Source organism: Chamaea fasciata, unplaced genomic scaffold, assembly GCF_029207755.1.
Source record: "Chamaea fasciata isolate MVZ Bird 193981 ecotype frontalis unplaced genomic scaffold, bChaFas1.0.hap1 SCAF_26, whole genome shotgun sequence".
Taxonomy (NCBI): Eukaryota; Metazoa; Chordata; class Aves; order Passeriformes; family Sylviidae; genus Chamaea; species Chamaea fasciata.
In genome coordinates this window covers 2,696,737-2,722,788 of record NW_027094111.1, presented here as the reverse complement: position 1 = coordinate 2,722,788, position 26,052 = coordinate 2,696,737, and the positions used below count along the sequence as shown (strand labels likewise).

At 53.8% G+C, this 26,052-nt stretch overlaps 1 protein-coding gene across 3 annotated transcripts; it reads left to right on the top strand.

The window, feature by feature from the left end:
- Positions 1 to 411: 411 nt before the first annotated feature.
- On the top strand, positions 412 to 23,515 carry LOC136301304 (protein argonaute-1). 3 transcript variants are annotated; one of them, XM_066204233.1, is made up of 20 exons: positions 412 to 513; positions 7,505 to 7,688; positions 8,407 to 8,527; positions 8,658 to 8,839; positions 9,080 to 9,216; positions 9,317 to 9,451; positions 9,713 to 9,800; positions 10,896 to 11,043; positions 11,145 to 11,264; positions 12,057 to 12,179; positions 12,588 to 12,721; positions 13,926 to 14,110; positions 14,263 to 14,422; positions 14,709 to 14,799; positions 16,472 to 16,666; positions 16,792 to 16,926; positions 17,789 to 17,890; positions 18,698 to 18,897; positions 19,708 to 19,830; positions 21,069 to 23,515. In XM_066204233.1, exons 1-19 carry the CDS (start codon positions 489 to 491, stop codon positions 19,784 to 19,786), a joined length of 2,544 nt encoding a protein of 847 aa, XP_066060330.1. In that variant the 5' UTR covers positions 412 to 488; the 3' UTR covers positions 19,787 to 19,830; positions 21,069 to 23,515. The 3 variants fall into 3 exon arrangements, with proteins under 3 accessions (XP_066060330.1, XP_066060329.1, XP_066060328.1); XM_066204232.1 differs by having other exon boundaries at positions 19,708 to 23,515; XM_066204231.1 differs by having other exon boundaries at positions 19,325 to 23,515.
- The last annotated feature ends 2,537 nt before the right edge of the window (positions 23,516 to 26,052 follow it).

The following is a 26,052-nucleotide window of genomic DNA, read 5'->3' as shown; positions in this document are numbered from 1 at the left end:
GATACAACAACCGGAGCTTCCTCCTCGGCCCGGCCGCGCAAAATGAGTAAAAAAAAAACAACAAAAAAACAAACCAAAACCCAAAGAAAACAAAACACACCAAAAAAACCCCAACAACAACAAAAAAATTGTGGCAACGGCGCAACGGGAGGCCCGGGCGCGGGCGGGCGGGCAGCGCTCCGCCGCTCCCCGCTGCAGCGAGGCCCCGGCTGGGTACCCGCCGCTGTCCCGAGCAGACACGCCGGTTGTCCCGCTTCCCCCGGGTCGCCCCGGTTCCCCCGGGTCGCCCCGGTCCCCGCGGGCCCCAAGATGGCGGCGGGGCCGGCGGGCGCCGCCTTTGTTGCGCGCGGGGCCGGGCGGCGGCGGCGCGTGCGCGCGGCGTGAGGGGCGTGAGGCGGCTGCGGCACCGGCCCCGGCCCTGCCCGGCCCCGGCCCCCGGCACGGCCCTGCCCCGGCCCCCGGCTCGGAGCGGCGCCCGCGTGGATGGGATGGAAGCGGGACCTTCGGGAGCAGGTACCGCCGGCGGAGATGGGAAGGGGGGGGGGGTCGGAGCGCTGCGCGCCGGCGAGCGCCGAGAAGGCGACGGGGGGCGAAAGGGATGAGGCCGGTGGAACGCGGGGCGGGTGTGCGGCGGGGGCCAGGGGGCCTTTCCCGGGTGGGGATCGGGGCGGGGGAGCGCGGTGGAGGGCTGCGCGGAGGGGAGCGCGGCGGGTGGCGATGGATGTGGCGGCGGCGCGGGATGTGCGGGGGCGATGCCGGGGATCGGGGGGTGTCTCTGAGCAGCGGGGGTGCGGGGGGGAGCTGCGGGGCCGCCGGGCGGCCGCGTCCCCCGGGTGCCCTGAGAGCAGCAGCGGTGCGAGCGCAGGGGAAGGGGCGATGGAGGCACCCGCAGAAACCTCGCAGGAGGGGGCACAGGGCCGGGGTCACGTCCAGCCGGAGGTCCCCACAGCGCGGAGCGAGCCCTTGCTCAAGGGGCTTGTTCTGCACAAAGCAGCAGCAGCAGCATCTCCCAGCTCCTCATCCTTTCCCCCAGCTCCCATTCTATTCCCCCTACCTCCCACCCCCATCCATCCCCCCGACTGCCATTCCACCTCCCTCCCTGCCATTCCACCCCCCCCAGCTGCCATTTTATTCCCCCCCAGCTCCCGTTTTTATCCCCCTGCTCCCCCTCCATCCTCCAGCTCCCCGTTCCCCGAGTTCAGGGAGCGGGGCGCAGGCTGGAGCTGGCGTGAGGCCGGCGACGCCGTGTGCCGTGACAGCACGAAGCGTCTCCTCTGCCCGTGCCAGGACATGCGCGGAGCCGGGGCTCAGCATGGCCCCGTGGGGCCGAGCTCCAGAGCCACCCCGTACCCCCGTGTCCCCTGCCCCAACCTCCGCCCGCCCGGCGACGGGGACGGGAGCAACTGGCAGTGCCCTTCGTGCCCGGCAGCTCCGCGGGGGTTTGGAGAGCTCTGCCCTTAGGCCGTCGCATCAGCTGCCGCTCGCTCCTGTGTCTGGCCTGAGCATCGCCAACTTGCGCTGCTGAGTCGCAGAAGGATTTTGGTGCCTAAAATAAGGCAGAAGGAGGGATGGGGTGATGGAGACGCGGGTCACTGCCCTGCTGAGGCACGGGCCGATGGGGATGGGGACATGCTGCCCTTCCAAGGGACAGGGCAGTGGGATCGGCAGTCTCTGCCCTGCCACCTCTCTTGTGCTGGTGGGTTTGCCACCCGCCGCAACACATCAGCCTGGTGAGATTTTGACATAAACCTGCTGAGTGTTTGTAAACATCAGTCCTTTCTTACGATATTTACTTTAAGTGTGGCATAGAAATCTCCCTGTGTCTGCGCTACCTTCTGGCTGCTGGTGCTTTGTGTTTGGGCTGATTTATGGCCTCTGGAAGCCGTGATTTGGCGGCACCGCGGGCTTTGCCGGCGCCTTGGGGCGATAGCAGCGCTGCTGCCTCAGGGCCATGCAGATAACGCTGCCGGGCACCCTCCTACCCCAGGCTGAAATGATGCTCTTAAGGTGCTTTAAAAGAATCTCATGCTGGGGTGGGGATGCACTCGGTGGACAGGTTTGGATTTCAGTCTCTGGGCCTGTGAGGGCTGCACGGGGAGCAGGGCTCTGCTGCTGCACCCTTGGGAGTTTCCTCTTCTGTGCCCGGTTTTGTCTGGGGGATATCTGCTCCCACCCAGGTTCACCCCTTGGGCAGGGAACTCAGGAACTCCGTGTCATCAGAGCTGCTGTGAATCCTGCCCTGCTGTGGCACCCCTTTGCTTGTGCCAGACCCTGAGTATGGGCTGAGCCTCTCATGCGAGCTCTGATGATGCTGTGGCTTATCAGGGCAATAAAGCAGAAACTGACGTGTGCCTGGATGTGCCCTACATGGAGATGCCTGGAAAGGCAGCGGGAAAACCCAGGACATCTGACCCACAGGCAGAACTCAGGGAGGCACACGCATGCAGTGGTTTTAAAAACTAAACTTATTTTCCCACAACTTTTAGTTTTCTTTATCCCTTGCAAACTTCCTAAAGGCTGTTAATCTCAACCGTTGTCTTCCTGTGCTGAACCTTGCAAAAACCCCAAAGCTGCTCCGTCTGTTGGGGCTCTTTATCTTCAGGAAACACGAAATTGCGTGTGCCTGGTTCTGGGACGGGATTAGACCGAGAAACAAAGCCAGGAGAAGCACCTTGCCTGGAGTCACAGCATGGATGGTTTATCTCTAAACACTCTATGCAGCCTCTCCCTAAACCCTAGGAAGAACAAAACACAGACAAGTTATTAAGATGGCAGACGCGAGGAGGAAGCCAAATCAGGCAGGGAAGCTGCTCCTTGGGCAGGGTGATCCGCGCAGAGCCACGGGCGGGTTCAACCTTCCCCTCTGGGAGCCGGTGGCACTGCGGGGCCGCGGTGGGACGTGGAGAGGAGCTGGCGTCGCTTTTGTCCTGTCCCTCCGGCACTGGGGGCCGCCTTTGTCTGTGACTCCCGGCTCTGCACGTCCCTGGCTGCTGCCTGGGCAGTGCAGGAGCAGCGGGAGACCTTGCGGGGCTGGGCAGAGGTGTCAGCCTCCGCCCGGCTCAGGCGCCGTTAGCGTGGACCCCAGGGTCACTGTGCAGAGTCACGCAGCCTGGATGTGCCACCCGGTGTGCTCAGCAGAGATGCTGGCATTTGCTGTGCCCGTGCTTCTCAAACCCCATCAGAGGGATGGAAGAGAGAGCTGCTGGGCAGCTGACACCAGCTTAGCAGGACTCTCACGGGTCAGTTTATGATTGAGCCATGTACACACTGCAGGGATCCCCACACCGCTGGCATCACCGCGCTGCTGTCCAGAGCCTGAGCAGCTGGAGTACAGTCCCTGCATGCGGGTGTGATGGAGTTTGCACCCCTCTTGCTGCTGTTCCTTTTGCTCTGTCACATCACCCACAGCTTCACACCCCTGCCCGGCTTAACCTGCGGGACTGCACATCCCAGGGTGCAGGGACACCCGTTCAGCCAGGCAGGTTTATAGCTTGCACTTCGGGATGTTACCCATGATTTCCAGGTGGGAAGCACAGCAGTGTCCTTTGCAGTGTTTAGTGTGAGGATACAAAGAACTCAGCAGCTTTCGGATGTCAGTCCTGTAGTAAAACAGTTTAGAGCCCATTTTGGCTCATTTTTTTGCGTGCAGCCACCCCAGTGCAGGGCAGGAGCAGGGACAGCTCAGCCTTGCCCTCAGCAGCCAGACTCTGGTGCACAGACAGGTTTAATGCTGAGCTCTGACGGCTGCAGACAGAGCCTCTGTCCCGTATGTGCATCACCTGCTGAAACTCAGTTTGGTTTTTGGTGTCAAACCCAAAAGCACCCACAGTTGCATGACCCTGGCAGTGCTCAGGTCACTCGGGAAGGAACAGGCAGCGATGTCTGGGTTGGCAGAGCTGAGATGTGGATTTTTGAAGTCTGGGCTCCTTGGAATGTGTTGGTCGCTGCCTGAAGCTTGGTTTTGAAGGTGTTGAGCCGGGAGACTGGAAATGCCAATTGCTCACCTTCCCCAGCAGCTGCCTTTCCCATTGGTGCTTCCCGACAGGGATTTCACTTCCCGGGGGGCTTCTGGGGTGGTTTAGGATGGGAGATGTCTCAGAGTGAGGATGGACCACGCTGCGTGTCCGGTGGCATTTGTTGTGCCGCGGCCCCGTCCGCACCTCTCCGGTTCCCGGCTCTATTTTGGCGGGTGGGTGTGCGGAGAGGGGGCTGGCCGCCTGGACCCGCCGCCGCCGCAATAAAACTCCCTTTTGTCTGGGCCCCGTTCCCGCGGCCCCTCGGCTGAATGCGGCGCTGGAGAGGATTTCAATGACATGGTAATTTCATGCCGTCCCACCGGCGGCTTCGCCCGGCGCAGGCAGCTGTTGGCCAGCGGGTCGTGTTCCCCAGCTGTTACAATAAATAACAGAAACAAAGCGTATTCCAGCGCTAATTACCTCAAACTTGCTTTCACTTCGGTGGCTTTGCCCTCGCCGCCATCTCTGCCCACGGTACCCGGTGCAAGGGCGTCGATGCTCCGCCGCCGCCGGCGCGTCCCCAGGGCACGGCTTTGTGTGCGAAAGTCTGTGATTCCTCCCGGGCCGCGGAATTTCTAATGGCAGCGGATTTCATCCCGCTCACTGGCCGCATTGTGCTGCAGGAACAACACTCACCCTGCAGCCCCCGGCCCCGGCGCCCGCATTTACATGACAAAGTGGGAGCCTGTGCAGCTTTGCCATGGAGAGTCGAGGTATGCAGGAGCCAAGCCCCCTCATGCAGGAGCCTCCCTGTGTGCCGGAGTCCCCCCCCCCCCCCGTTTCCATGCACTCTGGGTAGCTTTTTAACGAGGCTTCTTCTTGCTGGCTCCTTTTCTGTTGCCCTGAGCCGGCTTCAGGCATGAGGTGCCTGGGGGTGACAGTCGAGCTGTCCAGGATTCCCTGGCAGCATCCTCTGAGCCAGGGCAAGAGTGGCTTTCAATGAGGCAAATCATGGAGGGACCGTGAGTGCTCCAGAGCAGGAATGTGGCACGTGAAAGGATGAGCCAAGCCTGCATGTTCACCAAAGGGTTTTGGGATCTCTCCCACCTGGGTTGAAGCAGCCAAGGCTGGGCGAGAACCTGGCTCACATGCTGGAGGTGCTGCCTGGGCAGTGCTCTGGCTTGTCACATTCAGGGACTGTGTGTTGTGGTCACCAAAATAAAACACTCTGAGTCAGCCCAGGGGTGAACTTGCGCATCCTCGATGCTGGTTATGGTCCTGCCCTGGTCTTTTCAGAGCATCTCCTGTGCAATCAGGTGCTGCTTCCTCTGGCCACTCTGCCTGTTTGTCTTACCCTGTGTTTGCTGTATCTTCTGTGTTCCATCAAAACTCTGAGCCAACTTTTGTGTTGCTGGAGGCTGGCTCCTTCCTTCACCTGTGATTCATGAGCCTAATTGTGGGTGTTAAGTTCTTGAAGCATCTGGGGATCCTCTGGCAAAAGGGTTTGCGTGGTAAAGCCTTAGTTTTGGAGTGTTCAAAGCAGTGCCAAGTGCGGGATTGGTGTGGGGCAAATTGGTCACACCTCTGCAACTCCTGCCAGCCCCTAACTGGCTTCAGCTCCTCTTGGGCACCCAAGTGCCACTGAGCAGCTGTCAAGCTGTGGCCGCTGCCCTGTGTTTCCTGCATGTGTGGGGTTATCATGGGCACATGGAGTTGCATGTGGTCCTGCTTACACATGGCTGCCAGGATTGTCTGGGGGGTGAGATGATTCAGAGGAGGAGAAGCTGCGAGTGCTGGCCTTGATGTGGCTACAGGAAAGGCAGCAGAAAGCTGCTGTCCCCTGGCAGATCTTGTAGGTGGGTGGTATGGTTCCTCACTCACTCACACTCAGGAACTGGAGGCTCCAGCAGCACTGGCAAATACCTCTTTGCTTGTGAGCCATAATTTAAAAATGCATCAGCTCGCAGCCAGGGAGCTGGCCACTGCCAAGAAATGTTAATCATGTGGAGACATGACTTACACTGGGAGCAGCTCATCTGAAAATCAGTTCCTTCAAACAAGCGGCTTCCGAAGTGCAGCACAGATGTTTTTTGGGGGTGGCTGGCAGTCACCCCATCCTGGGGCAGCTGTGGGTACCTGCAGGGTTTGAGCTCTGCAGTGGACTCGGGGATCCCCACCTTGCTTCAAGTCCTGTGCTGCCTTGTCTGAGGAGGTGCTGGGGCCAGATAATCTCAGGCTTGGGGCACCCAGCAGATTTTGGGTCTCTTGAGCTCCTGTTGCAAGGCAGAAGCATGAGCAGCAGAGGTTGGTTTTGGAGAATTAACTTCTGCAGTTCAGCCCCTGGACACTCACAAGGGTTTTCCCATCCCCTCAATGTCCTGCAGGACTGGTGGCCTTCCATGGGCAGGAAAAGTCTTGCGAAGTTTGGGTACAGAATCAAAAGGCAAATTTGAAGCTTAGTTTGCTTCTCTACTGTTTTTCTGCTTCTGATATTTTTAGCCTGGAATGGAAATTTGGATTTAAAAAGGAAGTGGATGGGAGAAAGGGGTGCTAAAAGCACCATGTGTTCAGGAGCTTGAATTGGAGCTGGGTTGCTGTCTGTGGGCCGATGTGGACAGTTGGCCGCACAGATGGAGCGCTCTGAATACCCCCACACTCAATCCCTGCACTGGCCCAGCTGGCTTGGACCTCACAGTACGTGAGGAACAAATAAAAGGTGCAAACTTGGGGGTGGTGAAGATGGGCAAAGTGGGAATGGGGCAGGAAGGGCAGAGTTCGCCTCAGAGAGCAGCGGGGTGGAATAACTCCTTGGCAATACTTTTAAGAAACCTTTGAGTCTGAGGGTGCTGTTGATTTAGAAATGCAGCTCAGTCCCGAGGCCATGTGCTGGTGCCATCCTGCAACTCCAGAACTTTATAAGTGAGTCTGCGTAATGGGAATGGTGGAAAAACTGGTATTTCCCTCTTTACAGGTCCCCACACTGCTTCAAGTGGGGATTTGGGATTGGTTTGGATTTGGTTTTTTTCGTGTTTTTTTTGCAAAACCCAGCAGTCCAACAATTGTGTAGTGCAGATGGAACAATGCGTTTCCTGTTTCTTGTGGCATCCTCCCTCCAGCAGTGAGTCGGAATTTGCTGGGGAATGGAGGGGAAATGCATGTGTCTCTATGTCCCTGCTGACAGAGTATCCAGGGAATTGCATCCGCTTGGAAAGGGGCACCATGACGATGGAGCTGATGCTGCTCCCCCATAGCAGGTGGCAGTGCTGGAGCCTGTGCCAAGGGAGTTGGTGGGGCCGCTGTGCCCTGGCACTGCCCTTCAACAGCTCTGCTGGCACCAGTGCACGCCAGATGGTGCCCAGGGAAGCTGCTTCCTGGTGTGCTGCTCTGAATTCTGCCACTGCCACCTCCTGCCAGGAGGAGGGGTAGTGGGAGACCTTGCAGTTCACAATGTGGTGATGGGGAGCGCTGAGACTCTGTGAGATCTGTCTGTCTGTGTGTCTGAGTGTGGGGTCCATGGCAGCCCTCCTGACCTGTGCACTCTTCCACAGCTGCAGGCGCATACCTGCCCCCCTTGCAGCAGGTGTTTCAAGCACCACGTCGGCCTGGGATAGGAACTGTTGGGAAGCCCATCAAGCTCCTGGCCAACTACTTTGAAGTGGACATTCCCAAGATCGATGTGTATCATTATGAAGTGGATATCAAACCTGATAAATGTCCACGCAGAGTCAACAGGTAAGGCAAGTATTAGAGGTTTGGCACTTGTTCTCTGCTTCCAGTTTCCTCGTGGAGGCTCTATGAGTGCCTGTCTCTGTCTTTGCAGTAGAAGCCATTAGGGTGACCATTATAGCAGGGGTCACAGCAGTGGCAGAGGTCATGGCACTGCATGATGCCCACAGGTGGCTGGACCCCCCAGCCGTGTTAGTGCAGCAGTGCTGCTTCCTGGCCTGGGAGCATCAGGGGTCCAGAGCCTCAGCACAGTCCCTGCTGCTCTGAAGCAGCTGTGCTATTTTGGCAACTATCCCTGATTTAAAAATAGCAAGCCCAGACCTCAGGCCATCATGTACTTTTCTTTGTTTTTCGTTTTGATGTGCTCTTTGCTGCCTGTCCCCTCCTGCCCTCACAGCCTGGGGAGCTCTGTGCCCTGAGGGCCGGTGAGCAGACGCTGCATGTGCTTTCAGCAACAAGTCACACTGTGCCATGTACACTCCTTCTTCCCCCAGTGCCATGTACACTCCTTCTGCCAAAGCCAATGTACTGAGCTGTGGGACAAGGCACGTGGCTGCTTGTCCAGGGGCTTTTCTGCCCCAGGGGTTGTATCTCTGTTCTCAGTTGCCCCAGGGAGGGAGGCTGAGGTGTACTGGGCAGGTTGCTGAAGGTATCAAGCCGAAAAGAAAATGACAAAACAAACCTCTCGCTTCTCTCCTCCTGCCCCTCTATCTTGCCTGTGTAGGGAAGTCGTGGAGTACATGGTGCAGCACTTCAAACCGCAGATCTTTGGTGACCGAAAACCAGTCTATGATGGGAAGAAGAACATCTACACTGTCACAGCCTTACCCATTGGGAATGAGCGGGTAAGAGGGGACAGAGAACCCTATGTGGGCACTGTGACCTCCCTCCTGCCTGGGAAAGACCAGCAGAAAACGACCCCACCTCATCCCTGTGGGGATGCCATGGTCACTGTCCCTTCCCTCCTGCACCCAGGTGGACTTTGAGGTGACAATCCCGGGGGAAGGCAAGGACAGGATATTTAAGGTCTCTATCAAATGGATGGCTATCGTGAGCTGGCGCATGCTGCACGAGGCCCTGGTCAGCGGGCAGATCCCCGTCCCACTGGAGTCCGTCCAGGCGCTGGATGTTGCCATGAGGCACCTGGCTTCCATGAGGTACGTGAGCTGATGGACAATGGGGCTGTGCCAGGGAGGGGAGGGGACTGCTGTCCTTGGCAGGCTGCTGTGGCTGGGACTGGCCTCGACAGCCATTGGAGGGGGCAGCTGTGCCAGTCGTGTCCTTGGGTGCTCCTGCAAAAGGAATAGAGGGGGTGATGCAGCTGGCAGGGTGAGTGCCAGCTCGGGGGTCTGGGGGTGCTGCTGTGTGTCATTGACATGGTTTGTCCTGGTTCACAGGTACACTCCTGTTGGCCGCTCCTTCTTCTCCCCCCCTGAAGGCTACTACCACCCCCTGGGAGGGGGCAGGGAGGTCTGGTTTGGTTTCCACCAGTCAGTCCGGCCTGCCATGTGGAAGATGATGCTCAACATCGATGGTGACGTTATCTCTCATGCTGGGGAGCTGCAGTGGGAGGGCCGGGTGTATTTGGGAAGGCTGGTTGAGAGCAGAGACTCATCGTGGTGTTTGTCCCACAGTGTCAGCCACTGCCTTCTACAAAGCCCAGCCAGTCATCGAGTTCATGTGTGAGGTGCTGGACATCCGGAACATCGACGAGCAGCCCAAGCCCCTGACGGACTCGCAGAGAGTGCGTTTCACCAAGGAGATCAAAGGTAAAGCCCCCTGGGAGCTCTGGAACCTGACACTGGCTGTGGCTTGTGTCCCACCCAGCCCCTGCAGCGAGGTGGGGGTACAGGGGCTGCACATTTTAAATGTCTTCTGGGGCACCACTGCCTCACTCTTGCTATTGTTGGGGTATCTGCAAGCAGGAAGTTAGCTAAGGAAGCTGCTGGCAGTGTCCTGGGGAAGTTAGGCAAAGGGAAATTGCTCCCATCTTCACCACGACTGTGCTGTCTCTCCCTGTCTCACATCAGGTCTGAAGGTGGAGGTGACCCACTGTGGGCAGATGAAGAGGAAATACCGTGTGTGTAACGTTACCCGACGGCCAGCCAGCCACCAGACGTAAGGCGGGTGGGCAGATGCCCTTGGAAAAATTCACTGTTCTCCTCGTTAACAGCTGCTGGTGTCATTAGGGAGAGCTGAACAGGAAGCTCCGGTCTTTGATGGCAAAAGGAGACGTGTCTGGGGCTCTGCAGCCCTGTGCCATGTGTGGAGTGGGATGCAGGGAGATGGGAGTGCAGAGGATGCTGTGTCTGGCAGGCAGAGCGTGGCGGCGGGCGGGAGCTGACATGCCAGGAATTGTCCTAGTTTTTACCTCCGGGTTTGGTTTTCTTCATTCTTAAAATAGTCACTGCCAGAGTAGAGACTTTGTCAGGGGCTAACACGAATGTCTGTCTTGGAATTTTTTGTGTGTGCCTGGGAGCAGGCTGGGCCTGAGCACTCCTCAGTGTCTCCTGTACACCAGCATCCTTGGGTCATAGCCTTGGGGCTTGGCAAGCACAGGAGGAATGTGGCACCTCACTGATGTAGTCAGCCTGGCTCTCCTGTAATTCTGGTTCTCTACAGAATATCAGGTCAATTCTGCATTTTCATGGAGCTGTTTATGGAGCTGGGAGCAGCTGGTGCTGGCTGAGGATGGGTATTGTGCTCCAGCTGTGGGTGTTGTGGCACCTCTCAGCCCTGCAGACAGGAAGTTTGATTTTTTTCCCCATGTTTTTGAAGGGAAATGTTCCCCTCCTGCCTCCCTCTGCCCACCCTACAACTGCTGTCCTGTACCTGGAGAGGCCAGTTAGCCTTTCCTTGGAGCTCCGTTCAGCTCCCAGGGCAAACACCAGGCACAGAAGCCTTCCTGAGTGCCAGTGTACTGTATTTTTGTGCCCAACCATGGCACGTGTGGCACGTCCTGCAATAAACATCTGCCCTGATTAACTAGATTAGGGAGGGAGAGCTTTATTTAGGGACCTCAGTCCCACACTGGGGTAAGAGTACTCCTGACTCCATTTCTGAAAATACCACTGTTGTGCTTTTTATTTTGTTGTATGGCAGCTCAGGGTGGGAGCCTGGCAGCTCCCTCTTCCCAGCCACAGTACATAGTGCCTGAGGTGTGGAAGTGTCTGTTCTGAGGTAGGTGCATCCCTCGTGTCCTGCCTCTGCCAGGTTCCCACTGCAGCTGGAGAGTGGTCAGACAGTGGAGTGCACAGTGGCTCAGTACTTCAAGCAGAAATACAACCTGCAGCTGAAATACCCTCACTTGCCCTGTCTCCAGGTTGGCCAGGAACAAAAACACACGTACCTTCCCTTGGAGGTGAGTGTTGGCACCTGTGGTTTGGGGCTGTGCTCAGCTGTAGTCCCCTCGTGTCTTACCTGTCCCCAACACGTGGCTGCTGTCTGTCCCTCCCCATGCAGGTGTGTAACATCGTGGCAGGCCAGCGGTGTATCAAGAAGCTCACAGACAATCAAACGTCAACCATGATAAAAGCAACAGCCAGGTCTGCCCCAGACAGGCAGGAGGAGATCAGTCGCCTGGTACGTGACTGAAGTCCCATGGGGGGTGGACAATAACCAGTGGGAGGTTATGGCACCCTGTCCATGGTGGACTTTGCCATGGTCCTGCTCCTCAGCTGCTCTGTGGTGGAGAGCTGTGACCTGCTGAGAAGGTGTTGGTGAGGTTGATGGTGGGGTTTTATCCCTCTCTTCCCATTGAATCCCTGTGCACAAGTGCCTGTGTGTATGTAACAGACACTGGCACAGGGGAACCTGGCTCAAAGAGACCATGCTCATGCACATACAGCACATTCAGGCTCTTGCACTGATGGAACCTGACCCAAAGGGAGCTGAAACTAAAAATGGGAAACAGATTAGAGGCACGCCCTTGGCTCTTGATATACGTGGGGCTGTATGTGGTGGGGCTGCAGTACAGGAACTCTGTTTGTGCCTGACCACTGGTTAACAGGGCTGATGTTCCCCAAACCTGTACATCTGGGCTTTTGAAGCCAGGCACATTTGGTGTTCTTCCTGGGACTCTTGATATATTTCTTGCCAGTCAGAACCTTCCTGTTGAAATCTTAAATTGCAGGAGCAGGCAGTGCTGTTAGTTGCATTGGTTAGTGTGTTTCAAAATCAGGTCCCCATGGGTGAGTTTGTAGGAGAGGGTTTGGGCCTCAGTGTTGATCTGCTCACCTTCCCGTCAGAGCTGCTCCCTCTTGCAGCTCTGTGGAGAACACGGCTTCAGGTGCCCACATTACCTGGCCAGCTGCAGCTGCCTGGGATGCAGCAGTTGGTCTTACTCCCTCCCATGGCTCTTCCTTCCCTCTGCAGATGAAGAATGCCAGCTACAACCTGGATCCATACATTCAGGAGTTTGGGATCAAGGTGAAGGATGATATGACGGAGGTGACAGGGCGGGTCCTGCCAGCTCCCATCCTGCAGTATGGAGGCCGGGTAAGTGGGGCTCCCTGGGCTGGGCTGCGCTGTGCAGGGAGATACTGTCAACACCTGGAAATACTGTTTCTGAGCAAAAGTTGTGTTACCTTCATGTTAGAGCTGGAATGCTTTATCAAAGTACCTTGGCTTTGTGTTTTTTGAGGTTTTTGCAATATAACTGGTTCTGAAAGTTGTAGCCAAGAGTCATTGGTGATGAGATGAAGAAGAGGGGTGCTCAGCATAGGGCAGCTCGGGTGAATTTTCTGTCACTGCTGAGGAGCTGAGGCTGTGGATTGCCCATTGCCAGGGAGTCAGCTTCAGCTCCAGCACCGGGACAGGGAGCACAGCCCCAGCCCATGCAGGGGCTCTGGGGCTGCGGGGCCGGGCAGGCGGCGGCCGCGCTCTGACGCTCTGTTTGCCTTGCAGAACCGGGCCATTGCAACTCCCAACCAGGGCGTGTGGGACATGCGAGGGAAGCAGTTCTACAACGGCATTGAGATCAAAGTCTGGGCCATTGCCTGCTTTGCCCCGCAGAAGCAGTGTCGAGAGGAGGTGCTGAAGTAAGGAAAGGGGCAGCCCATGTGGGTGGGGGAAGCCAGAGGGACTGTGGCTCCAGAGGTGGCCACACTGCTGCTCACAGCCGGGGACTGCGTGTCCGGCATCACCAGTGCTGGAGCTCCAGGGAGCTCCACTGCTTGTGGTACCAGTCTGATGTGGGGTGTCCAGTTGCTGTTGCTCTTGGTTTATCCAGAGAGCCTAACTGTGTGTCCCAGCTGCAAATGGTCCCTAAGCCATCACAAAGCAGGCAGGTTGGAGTGAGTACCTGTGAGCTGTCAATCAGGCTCTTCTCGATCTATTCTTTGCATCAGGGAGCTGCAGTATTGGGAGATGAAACTGCTAGCTTTAAAGCTGTGTTGAACTCTTCTAGTCTGAATCTCCCCAGAGAGAAGGGGTTCTGAAGATTGAAAGTTTCCCCAATAATCTGAAATTATGTAATTCATGTAGGAAGCATCCTAACTTCCCATGGGTTGTTACAGAGAAGTTTTGGGCTTTCAGAAAAGCTTTGGTTGTTTAGAGAATATGTTTCTGTAGCAAAGTAACACAGAGCAGGAGCAGTTTATTTGATTTAGGGAAATGGTCACTTCGGTTTTGAATTCTTCTGGGGCCTAAGGTTTCTCCTGACTGAGAGTAGATGCACTGAGGTGAGTGCTTTGTGTGTCTCTTCTGGGTGTTTAGCATGGTCAGTATTTGGGGTTTAGAAGAGCTCAGAGTGACCATGTCTGCAGTACCTGGGTGCAGGTGGGAGTGACACCGTATTCCTCCCGTGATCCCTTTGCAGCAGAGCTGTGAGCCCTGTGTTCCCTCTGGCTCTCACCACATCAAATCAATCCTTGGCATTCCAAAAATCCAGAGTGTGGCTGAGTTGTGGTAAGTGCAGGCTGGCATCAGCTTTGCAATCACCTGGAAATCAGCTGTTGCAGGCAGCAGGTTTGTTCCCCAGCTGCTCCACCTTCCTAAGGGAGAAGGCTCAGCTCCATTGCATTAGAGGGCAAGAGGGCACCAAGAGGGGACAGTTCAGCCCTGACATACTAATCTTGTGTTTCCTGTGCCATACGTGTGCTGGGTGCCATAGAGCCACCAATAGGTGATGTGATGGCCCTGTCTCTGTCCTGTGCTGTGGCACTCAGCCATGGGGCTCCGTGCTCAGTGGCATAGCTGGCGTGCAGGAGGGCTCAGGGCTCACTGCTTCTACTCCTGGCACAGGAACTTCACAGACCAGCTGCGCAAGATCTCCAAGGACGCCGGGATGCCGATCCAGGGCCAGCCCTGCTTCTGCAAGTATGCCCAGGGTGCAGACAGCGTGGAGCCCATGTTCCGACACCTCAAGAACACCTATTCAGGGCTTCAACTCATCATTGTCATCCTGCCAGGGAAGACGCCGGTGTACGGTGCGTCTGGGGCGGGCACAGAGAGAAGGGCTTTGGGCTGGCTCAGCAGGGCTGGCTCCTGCAGGGCTCTCTCTCTCTCTGTTCCCAAGGGTGCTGCTGCAAGTGGTGCAGGGCTGACTGCCTGTGTGCTCACCTGCTTCCTCTGCCCACAGCCGAAGTGAAGCGTGTTGGGGACACTCTCCTGGGAATGGCCACACAGTGTGTCCAGGTCAAGAATGTGGTGAAAACCTCCCCACAGACCCTTTCCAACCTCTGCCTCAAGATCAACGTCAAGCTTGGCGGGATCAACAACATCCTTGTGCCTCACCAGCGGTTCGTACGGCCACTGGCTCTCATAGTTTTGGGATTGTCTCTCAAGTCCCTTGTGGTGTTGCCTGCCTGGCTTTACATGGAGAAGAGGGGACCTTCATAAATTAGCTCTTTGAAATGGGGGTTTGTAACTTGTTTTGCCTTGTTGATAACAAGCTATTGATGCGTCCAGGGCACAGCTGGAGGTCAGGAGATATCCTTGATATCATCTGCTCATCTCCATTGGACTGTACACCACCCTGAGATGGCCCCAAAGGCTGACTGCTTGTTTTCTCTTCTCTCCCACCAGCTCTGCCGTCTTTCAGCAGCCGGTGATCTTCCTCGGGGCTGATGTCACTCACCCGCCAGCAGGAGATGGGAAGAAACCCTCCATAACAGCTGTAAGTTCACAGCTTGGTGCTCAAAAACCCTGCAGGATGCAGGAGCTGGAATGGGACTCACGTGTCCATGTGTTACTGCTGTCCCCATTATGACACTTCTCAGGGTGGGCCCGTACCCTGTCAGTCCTGGGAAGTTGTGTCCCGATCACTTCCTGCCTCTCAGCACAGGGAAGCAGCAGGTTTTGGGAGCTGCGGGGAGACTGGCAGCTGCCACCAGATGGGGCTCGTGATGTGCCGGCCCCGAGCGTGGCCTTGAGAGTACCGGGAGCTTGGTGCTACATGGAATCATCCTGGGACATCCCTGTCCAGCTGCAGCCCTTTGGGACCTTCCCTCTGCTGGAGAGCTGGGGTTTGGGGCATGGGGGAAACTGGATGACTGGGCTTCTGAGCCCTTTGTGGAGGAGGATTTGCCTTTTTCTCAAATTAATAATGAGCATCCATGGAGCGAACTGCTGCTTGGTGCCAGTGGGGCCAGGGACGGCTTGTGCCCTCCGTTGGGCTGGGAGACATTGCCCTGTGCTCATTGCCATGCAGGATAAGCATGTCAGCATTTTCCTATTAAGTTCTTAACTTTCCAGGACTCACAGCTCAGGTTTTCCTTGGCATGCAAATGCGTCTTTGGAGGAGTGTTTTTTTTCTTAATTAGAAGGGGTTGGGAAAGGCTTTGGGCTGTTTGCTGTAGGTGTGGGTGGGACAGAACAGTCTGTTTCCTGGCGGCAGAGCTTCCCCTCTGAAAATATCTTTTGTGGTTTGTGCAGGACCACTGGGGCTTTTTTCTTAATTTTTGTGAAAGCTTTTTTGAAGCTGCAGGGGGGGAGAAGGGTAGAGCCTTTGGAGCAACCTGACCTTGTCCTTGGTGTGTTGCTGATTAGACAATAGCAGTGGGTCTGTGGCTGAAACTAAATGAACAGTTTCTATTGTACACATGGGCTCCAGTGGGGGAGCCCCAGCCCCAGAGCTCTGTTTGCAAAGCAAAAGTGAAAGTGTTGGGGAGGGAAGGGACAGTAAATTCACACTGCTGAGGATGTCGAGTCTGTGGTGCTTCCCCTCTGCTCGGGGGATGTGGGGCACACGGCGCAGTCACTGTGAGCGTGGGGAGTGAGGCAGTTTGGTGTCTGTTCCCCAGCATGGGCCAGCACTTGATTCACGCTGTGCCCCCAGCCATGTGTCACAGCCAAGCCCTGCTGCCCCTGATCTGTTGCTCTGATGTGTCTGAGGTCTGCCTGCGCTGTAGTGGGAACTCCCTGCTCAATGGCTGCCACGCAGTGACTCGACCCACCACGTCTTTGGGCAGCCTGGGGCAGCCCTTGGCGGTCTTGGGCAGCCCCACTCCCTCTCAATGCCAGGCAGAGGTGGAGCAAGGGCAGAGCAGCATCAGACCCCCACAACCACAGCATTCAGTGGCACCAACCAAAGTTGTCTCACGGGAAATTCCCACAAATGTTTAAAAGGCCATGGCAGAGTGTGACGTCAGGATGTGGCCGTGACCAAGGATGTTGCTTTTGGGCACTGATTGCCTGTACAGTATTTGCTGTCCCATCTGATCTGTGAGTTCAGGTGCTCTGCCCATGGCCAGCTGTGCATGTGGGAAGCAGGTGGAGGCTGGGAATGTCCCACATCCCCTCTGTCCTTCTTGGTGTAAGACATGGGACTGGCCTGTGTGTCACTGCAGGTTGTGGGCAGCATGGATGCCCACCCGAGCCGGTACTGTGCCACGGTGCGCGTGCAGCGTCCTCGCCAAGAGATCATTGAGGACTTGTCCTACATGGTGAGGGAGCTCCTCATCCAGTTCTACAAATCCACACGCTTCAAACCCACCAGGATCATCTTCTACCGCGATGGTGTTCCTGAGGGGCAGCTCCCACAGGTGAGGAACCCTCAGGTCCCCGTGGGCCAGTGGGGCTGCACCAGCTCCGTGAAGTTCCTTAAGGGTGCCCAGGGACGGCTGCGTGCTGGTGTGTCCCCTCATTCTGTGTGCCCTTGTCTCTCCAGATCCTTCACTATGAGCTCCTGGCAATCCGAGATGCCTGCATCAAACTGGAAAAGGATTACCAGCCTGGCATCACCTACATCGTCGTCCAGAAGAGGCATCACACCCGTCTTTTCTGTGCAGACAAGAACGAGAGGGTGAGTGCTGCAGGGTGCCAGGGCGGCTGATTCATCCCTGTCTGATGGAAGAGCCAGCCCTGGCTTTGCTGGGGGGAAATCTCACCACTGGCAGGGAGAGCTCATTCTGAATGAAACGTGCTGCTCAGTGGACTCCTACAGCCATATGGATTAGTCTGCTTCTAGAACTCCAGCCAGCTGTTTGCTGTTATTATGAGTTACTGGGTGCTGATGATCCTGGTGACTCTTGAAATAGCCTCTGTCAGCTTGAAAACATCTGTTGTTTTGGTGATAGCTGGAGTTGCTGACGTGACAGGCTGAATAACCCCTTGCTTGCTCACAGCTTGTTCATGTGTGCTCTGCAATAACATTGATTGCTGTCACTGTTCCTAGATTTCATTTGAATTTAATAGTCAGATTGAGTCTAACCAGACTGCTCCACACGAGCAGGAAGATTTAATCTTGGGAACTGAGGACAGTTTTTGATCAGGTTGTAAAAGCCCCAGTATCTTGTGGCACAGACTCCAGCACATGCTCTGCAGAGATCCCTGGAGTTTTGCTCATTTAATCCTCATCTCTGTAGTAGGATGGGCCCCTGCCCAGCCCTCACCCTGCTGCTCTCTTTCCCGTGCTGTTGGGTATGTCTCCATGTCATGTCTGGTGTTGATGTCTGCAAAAAATGCCAGCAGGCCTATTTGGGCAGGAAACAGAGTAGGATGAGCTGCTTCTGAAGGGGCACTTGGAGACCGTCTCTACATCTCAAACGGAGATGGGCACCCGCCACCATGGTCCTGAGGCAGGGCAGCTGTGATAAGGACAGTGCTCTTGGCAACTGGAAATAACCAAACTCTGCAGTGCTTGGACCTCTTTCTATTCCCTGCAGATTGGAAAGAGTGGGAACATCCCAGCAGGAACAACAGTGGATACGAACATCACCCACCCCTTTGAATTTGACTTCTACCTGTGCAGTCATGCAGGCATTCAGGTACTGTGCTCCAGTGCTGGCTTTTGGGATGGGGCTGGGTTTTTTGGCTGCTGTTGCAGACTCTGCTCTCATGCATTTGTCCTGGCCCTGTCACAGCCTCCCTTTAGCATGGAGATGTAGGCAATTATATTTGAGGATAGTTGGATCTGAGCTGCCACTGCGGTGGTTTGGCAAGCAGGTGCTGGGTCCATGCTGCTGCTGCATTGTGTGGCACGTACTCGGTTTCTCTCCTGGAGCCAAGGGTCTCTCCTAAGAGATTTTCCTCCTTCAGAGCAGCCAATTCAGCAGCTTGTCAGCTGGTGTCTGAGCGTGCTGGACTTGCTGGGGTGCCCAGTCGTCAGCAGGGACCTGCTGTCTGGCTGTGAGTGGGAGAGCCAGGCCAGCCGTCCCTCCCTGCTCTGCAGCTGCCTGGCTTCAGGCAGCCAAGATTAGTCAGAAACTGGACTGGAAAAACTGCACTCGTATAATCTGCAGCTGCTTCCAGAAGGGAGGCTGCTCGACTTCCCCTCCCTTGTGCAGACAGTGGGAGCTGGCCCAGGTTGATGGGGATGCAGTGGGGGATGCAGTGGGCTGTGTGGTGCAGAGGGAGCAGGCACCAAGCAGCAGCATTAGTACTGCTTTGCACCTCAGTGCCAAGGGCTTTCCTGCCTTGCTGCCATGTGGGGTTCTCACAGCAGGGCAGCACAGGCATCCCTCCTGCCTAGGCTGGCTGAGAGATCATTTGGGTCAGGGAGGGGCTGACGGGGATGCGAGGCAGCTGCATGTGGGTGCAGGCAGCACCTCTCACACCGGCCCCCTCCTTCCCAGGGCACGAGCCGGCCGTCCCACTACTACGTGCTCTGGGATGACAACCGGTTCACGGCGGACGAGCTGCAGATCCTCACGTACCAGCTGTGCCATACCTACGTGCGCTGCACCCGCTCCGTCTCCATCCCTGCCCCGGCCTATTACGCCCGGCTGGTGGCATTCCGGGCGCGGTACCATCTCGTGGATAAGGAGCACGACAGGTGAGAGGCACAGCCCGTGGCCCTCGGAGGGCAGAGCCAGGCATGGGTAGGGGGCCTTGATGTTTGAAAATGCCTGGGTCCAAGAGTGCTGCAGCACAGCCTTTGCAGGGGATGATCTGCATGTAGCTGCATCCTCTTATGGCCCAGCACAGGGGGAACGGGGATAAAGGAGGGCTAAATCCTATCCTGAGCTTATCTGAGGCTTGTGGGAGTACTCCTGAGATGTCTGAGCGTTTCCAGCTGCTACAAGGTGCTCGAATCTGCAGTAACAGTCACGGTCACCAGCATGCACAGCATCCCTGTTCACTGCAGTGAGGTGACTTCCCATGCTTCCAGCACTCAGCTGATCCCCATCTCCAGGGAGGTTTCTCAGTGTTCCTGGGGGGAAAATATGAAATAATTACACAGTGATTTCCTTGATTTTCAGTGGCGAGGGCAGCCATATATCTGGACAGAGCAACGGCAGAGACCCCCAGGCCTTGGCGAAGGCTGTGCAGGTTCATCAGGACACTTTACGTACCATGTACTTTGCTTGAAAGCCTAACTTTTGTTACCTCACTCAAGAAAGCTTTCAGATTTGTAGGAGCCATACAAAAAAGGAAGCATTGGGACACCTTGTTTTTTTTTTCCAATGAGAAATCACTGCAGGGCAGGCAGTGTCGACTCAAGGCAGGAGACCAGCACCATGGGACAGAACGATCCAACACCTTTGTAGGATTGGAAGAGACTGATGATGATGATGATGATGATGATTATTTTTTTAATTTTTTTCTGGCTTTGCAAAATTTTGACCTGACCAAACACATGAAGGCATTCAAGGGAAGGGATAAAACTCCCGGGAGGCAGAAGCAGGTTTTCATTTTTAAGATGCAATACTAGAGACTCCTGACTGTGAACTGGCGGCTTTGGTCCTTCGTTGCCCACCAGGCGCTGGTAGGTATTTTTTGTGGGTGTTGGGGGGAGGGGATTTTTAGAGCCTTAAAACAGAAGACTAGATTTATAAAACTAATATTTTAGATTATGAGATGCTTTAATGGGTTGAGGGAAAAAAAAAAAAAACCAACTAGTTTATAGGAGAATTGTAACACTAACAGTTCCCCGCCCCCGAGTAATTCCCCCCGGATAATGTAAGGCACCCTAGCACTTAGCTCAGAACTGAAAACTGTCTTCCTCGTGTTACATGCTAGTCAGCTGCTGCCGCTCGAAGCAACAGTCACAGACTTTTCCATGGGTGAGTGCCTTACTATGATGCTGCAAAATTTCAATGTTTTTAATCTTGTAAGGAAACTAGTAATCTTGTCTTGATGGTGGTCCATATTTCCATCGGAAGGAGTTAATTTCTATGGTCCTCAGTTGCAGTTTGTGTCAGATCACGACCTCACGGTGGTTAAACCCCATTGAAAGATGTGCACTTTCATACAGGACACGTTTAATGGCTGCTGACCCATTTTTGTTTCCAATGTACTACTTGTTATTTAAAACTGTTTCTGACAAATGGGGGCATCTCCATCCCATGAGGACAGAAAGCGCTATCCATGTTTTTCTTTCTTTTTTTTCCCCCCCTGAATTTTTATGATGGACACCGGGATTTTTTTACTAAACATTATTTTTATACGATATTGAGTCTGTTGCCAAAATCCACAAGTCATTAACATTCTCAGAGTTTACATCCCCGCACTTCCTGAGGCTGTGTGCTCACTCCACAGCCCTCCAACGTTTCTGTCCGATGAGTGCTGCCGACTGCAGCCTGTGCTGTGCCGGGTGTTCCACAGTGCCCATTGCCCGCGTGCATTCGGCACGTGTCTGCCCGGGCCGGCTGCTTTCCCACCCACCACATCCCCACCTCCAGCACCTCCAGGCTCTCACCCTCTCTGCTGCTAGGTTTTGCTGCTCTTTGTGTTGTGGTATCACTGCTCTCATGCCCAGGGTTTTTATTCTGAAAGCACACCGGATTGTTCCTTAGAATGATGAAATCCCTGTTGTTGTCATGGGGGAAACTCCTGATTTCTGCTTGTACCAGGAAAACAGCCTTTTTCCCCACAGGAACCTGGTCACTGCTTTTTCAGACCCGTTTTGCTGCACAGTGACCGTACGCACGGTGGCGGGGCCGTGGTGGCAGCTCAGTACCAATATCATCCGGGCACATTATCTGGGGTTTTTTTCTATGAAAGTGTTCACAGTGCTTCCTTCGAGAGACAAACGAGGCGCACGCTCCTGCCACGCTCTGAGGGGAAGAGCTCTGGTATCATTTTCCTGCCGAACGCGTTTCCCAGGCGGCCCCACGCGAGCGCTGCCCCTGGCCCGCGCGCGGACAGAAGCACATCTACACCTCTTTGGTTTGTACTTTCTGACGTTGAAACTTGCCTTGCCTTCATGAAAACCACACCGGTCATGTTGGCCCATTGAGCTGTCCTAACCCCGGGAATTCACTCTTCCCGTTTTCTTTTGGGGCAGCGTGTTTGTGAACAGTGACAACATCACTATGCTATGCAAACTAAGTGCTGAGCCCACTGATGTCACATTTGGTGAAGATCCTACGTTTAGCACGATCCTGTTTTCCTCAAGACCACAGTGTTTGGTTCATATCCTCCTTTGCACCTTGTGTCAACCTCCACTGCTGTATATCCTCAAGGTGACGGGGAGGAGGCCAGGAACTATCCGTGGTCAGTAGGTAGGGAACTCTTAGGAAGGCTTTTAGAGCGTAGGGAACACATCAACACTAAGTGTCAACATGAGAAGCCTACATTCCTCTACACAAGTGCCTGCATAGTGACACCAATCAGCACCTCCATCTCATCCTCCGAACTCTGGCTTGTGTTCATTGAAAGCAAAACAATCTCAGAGGGGCTGTTCCCGCTCACCTGGTGTTAGAAAGCTCCTCATTAAGAATAAAATCGGGGTCAAGGTCAAGGTTCTCTCTGCAAATCAGTTTGTTCACCAGCATTACACCGGAACGCGCCTGGCTGCTGCTCTGCAGTGAGGGGCAAAGGTATTTTGGTTCCTCGTTTTTTATTTTAGTGTTTTAGTTGGGTCTAGAATTCTGAAATGTCTTTTAGTAGCTGTGGCATAGCACGTGCCATTTTTAACCATTTGAAAAGAGATAGTGTGGGCATTTACAGAAACAGCTTGTTGCTCTGTAACAATTTTTTTTAACCTTGAGACTTGAAATGTAAAATGGACCTTTAAGATTTGCACTCATTTGTAAGGTGGCTGTTCATAGAAAACTATGAATGAAGACTTGCTGATGTAGCACCTACTTTTAACAGCAATTTTAACTACACAAAAGCTTCACAGCTTCTGAAACTCTCAGCTGTTGACTTGCAGATTGTGTTCTGCCCTTATTTCACCCTCTGCGTTGGGTTTTCATGGTTTTGGATAAACAAAAAAGCCAAACTCAGTAGCTGCTGTGCCCTTTCAACCCTGTTTCCACTTTGAAGAAGTTTAGAGAGGTTGGAGTGACCCGCATGTTTTCTATACCGGACTATGCACCGTACCCTCTCCGCGCTCTGGCATCAGCATTTCTCCCCCTCTCTTGTCCAAGATGCAAACGAGTAGCTGCATGTTGAGGTGCGTTTTGCTGCCTGTAGCGGATAGGTGTTACCCCAGGTACAAATCAGGATCTGTAGTTAGCCACAAACCCCACACGGGCATCCCGATCAGCTCCGAGTCTCTGCCTTCTCCACGCGCACGAGTTCCACCTGCGACTAGAAGCGTCGCAGAGTGCATGCAGTTCTGTGGGAAGAGGAGTAGCTTTCATTTACCTGTTGAATGCTGTTGTTTCCCTTATCTCATATCTGAACAGAATGGGGTGGGAGGGCTGCTCTGCCCTCTCCCCTCAGCTTCCAGGGCAGTCGGGGTGTTCTGGGATCGCACACGGTGTCTCAAACAGCCCAAGCATCCAGCGTTGCCTCGCGGAAGGTTTTCTTCTTGGAAAATCAGTGTGAAATAGAAGAATGTGATTGTTTCAGGAAGGGAAGCCAGACAGCAGGAGAGCAATAAACAAGTGAAATTCATATCTTGCCTGAGTGATTTGCACTTCAATAGTTGTGAAAGAAAATTTCCAGGACTCCAGTGCTTTTGTGTTCGATTTCCAGCCCCTTTCGTACCTCCTTTCTACGAGCAAGTGTGGGACTGTACATAGGGTGTTTACAGGACGCTCAGTTTGGGTTGTTATTTTTCTTGTGGGTTTTTTTTGCTCTAGCTTGAACTCTGTATGGTCCATTTGTTAAATAGCCGTGAACAGTTGATGTACAGTACTTACTAAACAAGCAGCAGCACAAAACTTATTTTATTAAGAAAATATGGCTTATATTTTAAAGGTTGAATATCAATTTTTTTTGTATGTGTGGAATTAAGACTGGTGAAGAGTAACAAAATCCTTGGATTAGGCCAAAAGAAAATACTGTAAGATCCTAACCACCTCTTTATTAAAGAAAGCAGTATGATTAAAGAGCTCCAGAACATTGTATTTATATTGGATTTGATTTAATTGCCTTTGTGAATTTTTTTTTTTTTTTGCCTTGGTCCTGATTTTTGCTTGCAAGTTCGACTTTGCAGTCCCAAGTGTCTGTTACCCTGTAACTGTTGGCAGAAGACCTAAATAAAAGCAATGTGAATATGTTGGGGTGACACTCCTGAGTCACATCGCGTGGGGAAGGGACATGCGCATCCCAGCCATTCCCTCGGGAAAGGCTGGGGGACAAACAGGGAAATGCTGACTGGAGCTGAATTACATCAGACACTGCAGAGGATCCAACACCTCTCACTGTCCCGATCTCAGTTCAATGAGAGAAACACTTCAGCAAACAAATGTGCTTAAAACTTCTGGGAATACAGTGCAATTCCACTTTTTATTAAAATGCCACCTGAGAACTGACTGATTTTGGGCTCCTGGGTTATTAGATAACAGACATGTACATCAAATTCTGCTATTCCTCCAGCTCACCAAGTGCTTCAGGGGCTCTTGGCTCTGAGGTGCTTTAAGGACAGATTTCAGACTGCTTTTGGATTGAGGTTAAACTTGATCCTCTGGGTTTCTGCACTGCCTCATGTTTTGCATTTCCCATCATGTTTTACATTTCCCAGCTTTGCAGTTCTTGCAAACATCCTAATCTTCTCCAATGCCGGCAGCTTGTGGTTGAGTTTTAGGGTCCAAAACTGGAGGTTGTTTGCCATCCTCTGAGTTCTTTGTTAGAGGAGTTCTTTGTTTTACCTTAAAAAGGTGCAGGGGCAGACCTTAAGCCAATGAATGATTTAGCAGTTGAACTGTAACTGGGTTTTTGAATAATGCCAAGGAATCTTAAGGAAGTGCTTGCTAATGGCATGCAGGCACTCGTCAGTTAATTTACCTAACTGCAGCACCAGAAAGTTCTGTCCTGAGCTGGGCACCTGTACAGGTCCTGCACACATCCGGCTGCTTTGTGGGTTATATCACTTATTTTAAACGATTCCTACTACATAACAGAATCTTTGGAAGTTTTAAAGGGGCTTTTTCTTGTGTGAGGTACAACAGCAAATCGTGCCTTGTGCAGCTGGGTCTGGAGTCCTGAAAAACAGGTCAGAAAACTGGTTTCAAGTGTTAGATTGGCATTTGAGCCCCAGCCCTGGTTCTGATTACAGTGCCCGAGCTGTGGGACCAGATGTGCTACCCCTGAGGGATGTGGGTTTGCAGAGATGCCTCTCTCCCACGTATCTGCTTCATCCTGGAGATCACATTTCCCATTCCTGATTTCATTTAAGGAAATATTCTAGTAGGTTACCCTTTCATTTGCATGGGTTTAAAATCCTTACTGTGTCACTTACCTGAAAACTAAATTTATGCTTTTGAAGACTATTTCAGCTGGGAGTCTTCAGGAAGGCAATTCTTAATAATGGCCCTGAAATTTGGGTTATGGATCCCTAACTTCTGTTGGTCCACAATTCCAGTTCTTTAGTACCTTCCTTGTTGTTTCCCAGGGGAAGGGCCCCTCTAACTACCAGAAAAAGTGATGTTGTTTCTTCACAATGAGTAGCAGGTTCAAACCCACTTGGATAAGCCCTGATATACTGTTCTTACCAAACAATGATCTTTTGAGGGCAGAGGAAATAAAGGTGTCACTGCCTGACCCAGCACTGAGCCTGTTGTGTCTGTCACATTCTGATCTCTTCCCCGCATGCCATTTGCCCCTTTCACCCCTCTGCTTGTTTGGTGCCAGTTTGTGTAACATACGTAATGGAGTGGTACTGAACATAGCTAAAAAGTCTCAAAAAATGAGGACAGGCCAAGCATAAGCTCTGAATTTATGTTGACACAGTGAATCACCAAACCATGAATCATGGAATATCCTTCAATTGGAAGGGATCCACAAGGATCATCCAGTCCAATGCCTGGCCCTGCTTAGACAACCCAACAATTCCACCCTGTGCTGAGAGCGTTGTCCAAACGCTCCCCGAGTTCTGGCCGGGTCGGGGCCGTGCCCGTTCCCTGGGGAGCCCGTTCAGGGCCCGACCACCCTCTGGCTCCTCGTTCGGCATGTTCCAGGTCCCGCAGCCCAGAGCGTGGGGGTTCTTCTGGCAGGTTTAGTGAGGATTAAGAAGACATCAGACGAGTTCATTTGGGATCGGGCTGGAAGCCCTCGAAGCCGCCGCACACGGCAGCTGCTGCGGCAGGGAGAAAACGCCGCAGACGTAACGCGTTGTACTGAAACACCACGACACTGCGGGGTCGGCAATAAGCCCCCGCTATGACTCCCAATGGGCTCGTGGTGTGATTTCACAGAATCAGAATCACAGAATGTGTAGGTTGGAAAAGACCTTCAATATCGAGTCCAACCCAGCCCCAACACCTCAACTAGATCATGGCATCAAGTGCCACATCCACTCTCTTTTTAAACACATCCAGGGATGGTGACTCCACCACCTCCCCGGGCAGACTAGTCCGGTATTTAATCACTCTTTCAGAGAAAAAACTTCTTCCTAATATCCAACCTATATTTCCCTTGACGCAGCTTAAGGCTGTGTCCTCTCGTTCTGTCAGTTGCTGTCTGGAGAAAGAGACCAACCCCAGCTGTCTGCAACCGCCCTTCAGGAACTTATAGAGAGTGAGCCGGTGTCCCAGCCCCGTCCTTCCCGCTCCAGGGGAGGCGCCGGTGCCTGCGGAGCCCCCGCCGCCCTGAG

Coding starts and splice junctions, on each gene's coding strand:
- LOC136301304 (XM_066204231.1), top strand. CDS start 489: ATGGAAGCGGGACCTTCGGGAGCAG. Junction 16,667..16,791: donor CTGAGGGGCAGCTCCCACAG/GTGAGGAACCCT, acceptor TTGTCTCTCCAG/ATCCTTCACTATGAGCTCCT. Junction 16,927..17,788: donor GTGCAGACAAGAACGAGAGG/GTGAGTGCTGCA, acceptor TATTCCCTGCAG/ATTGGAAAGAGTGGGAACAT.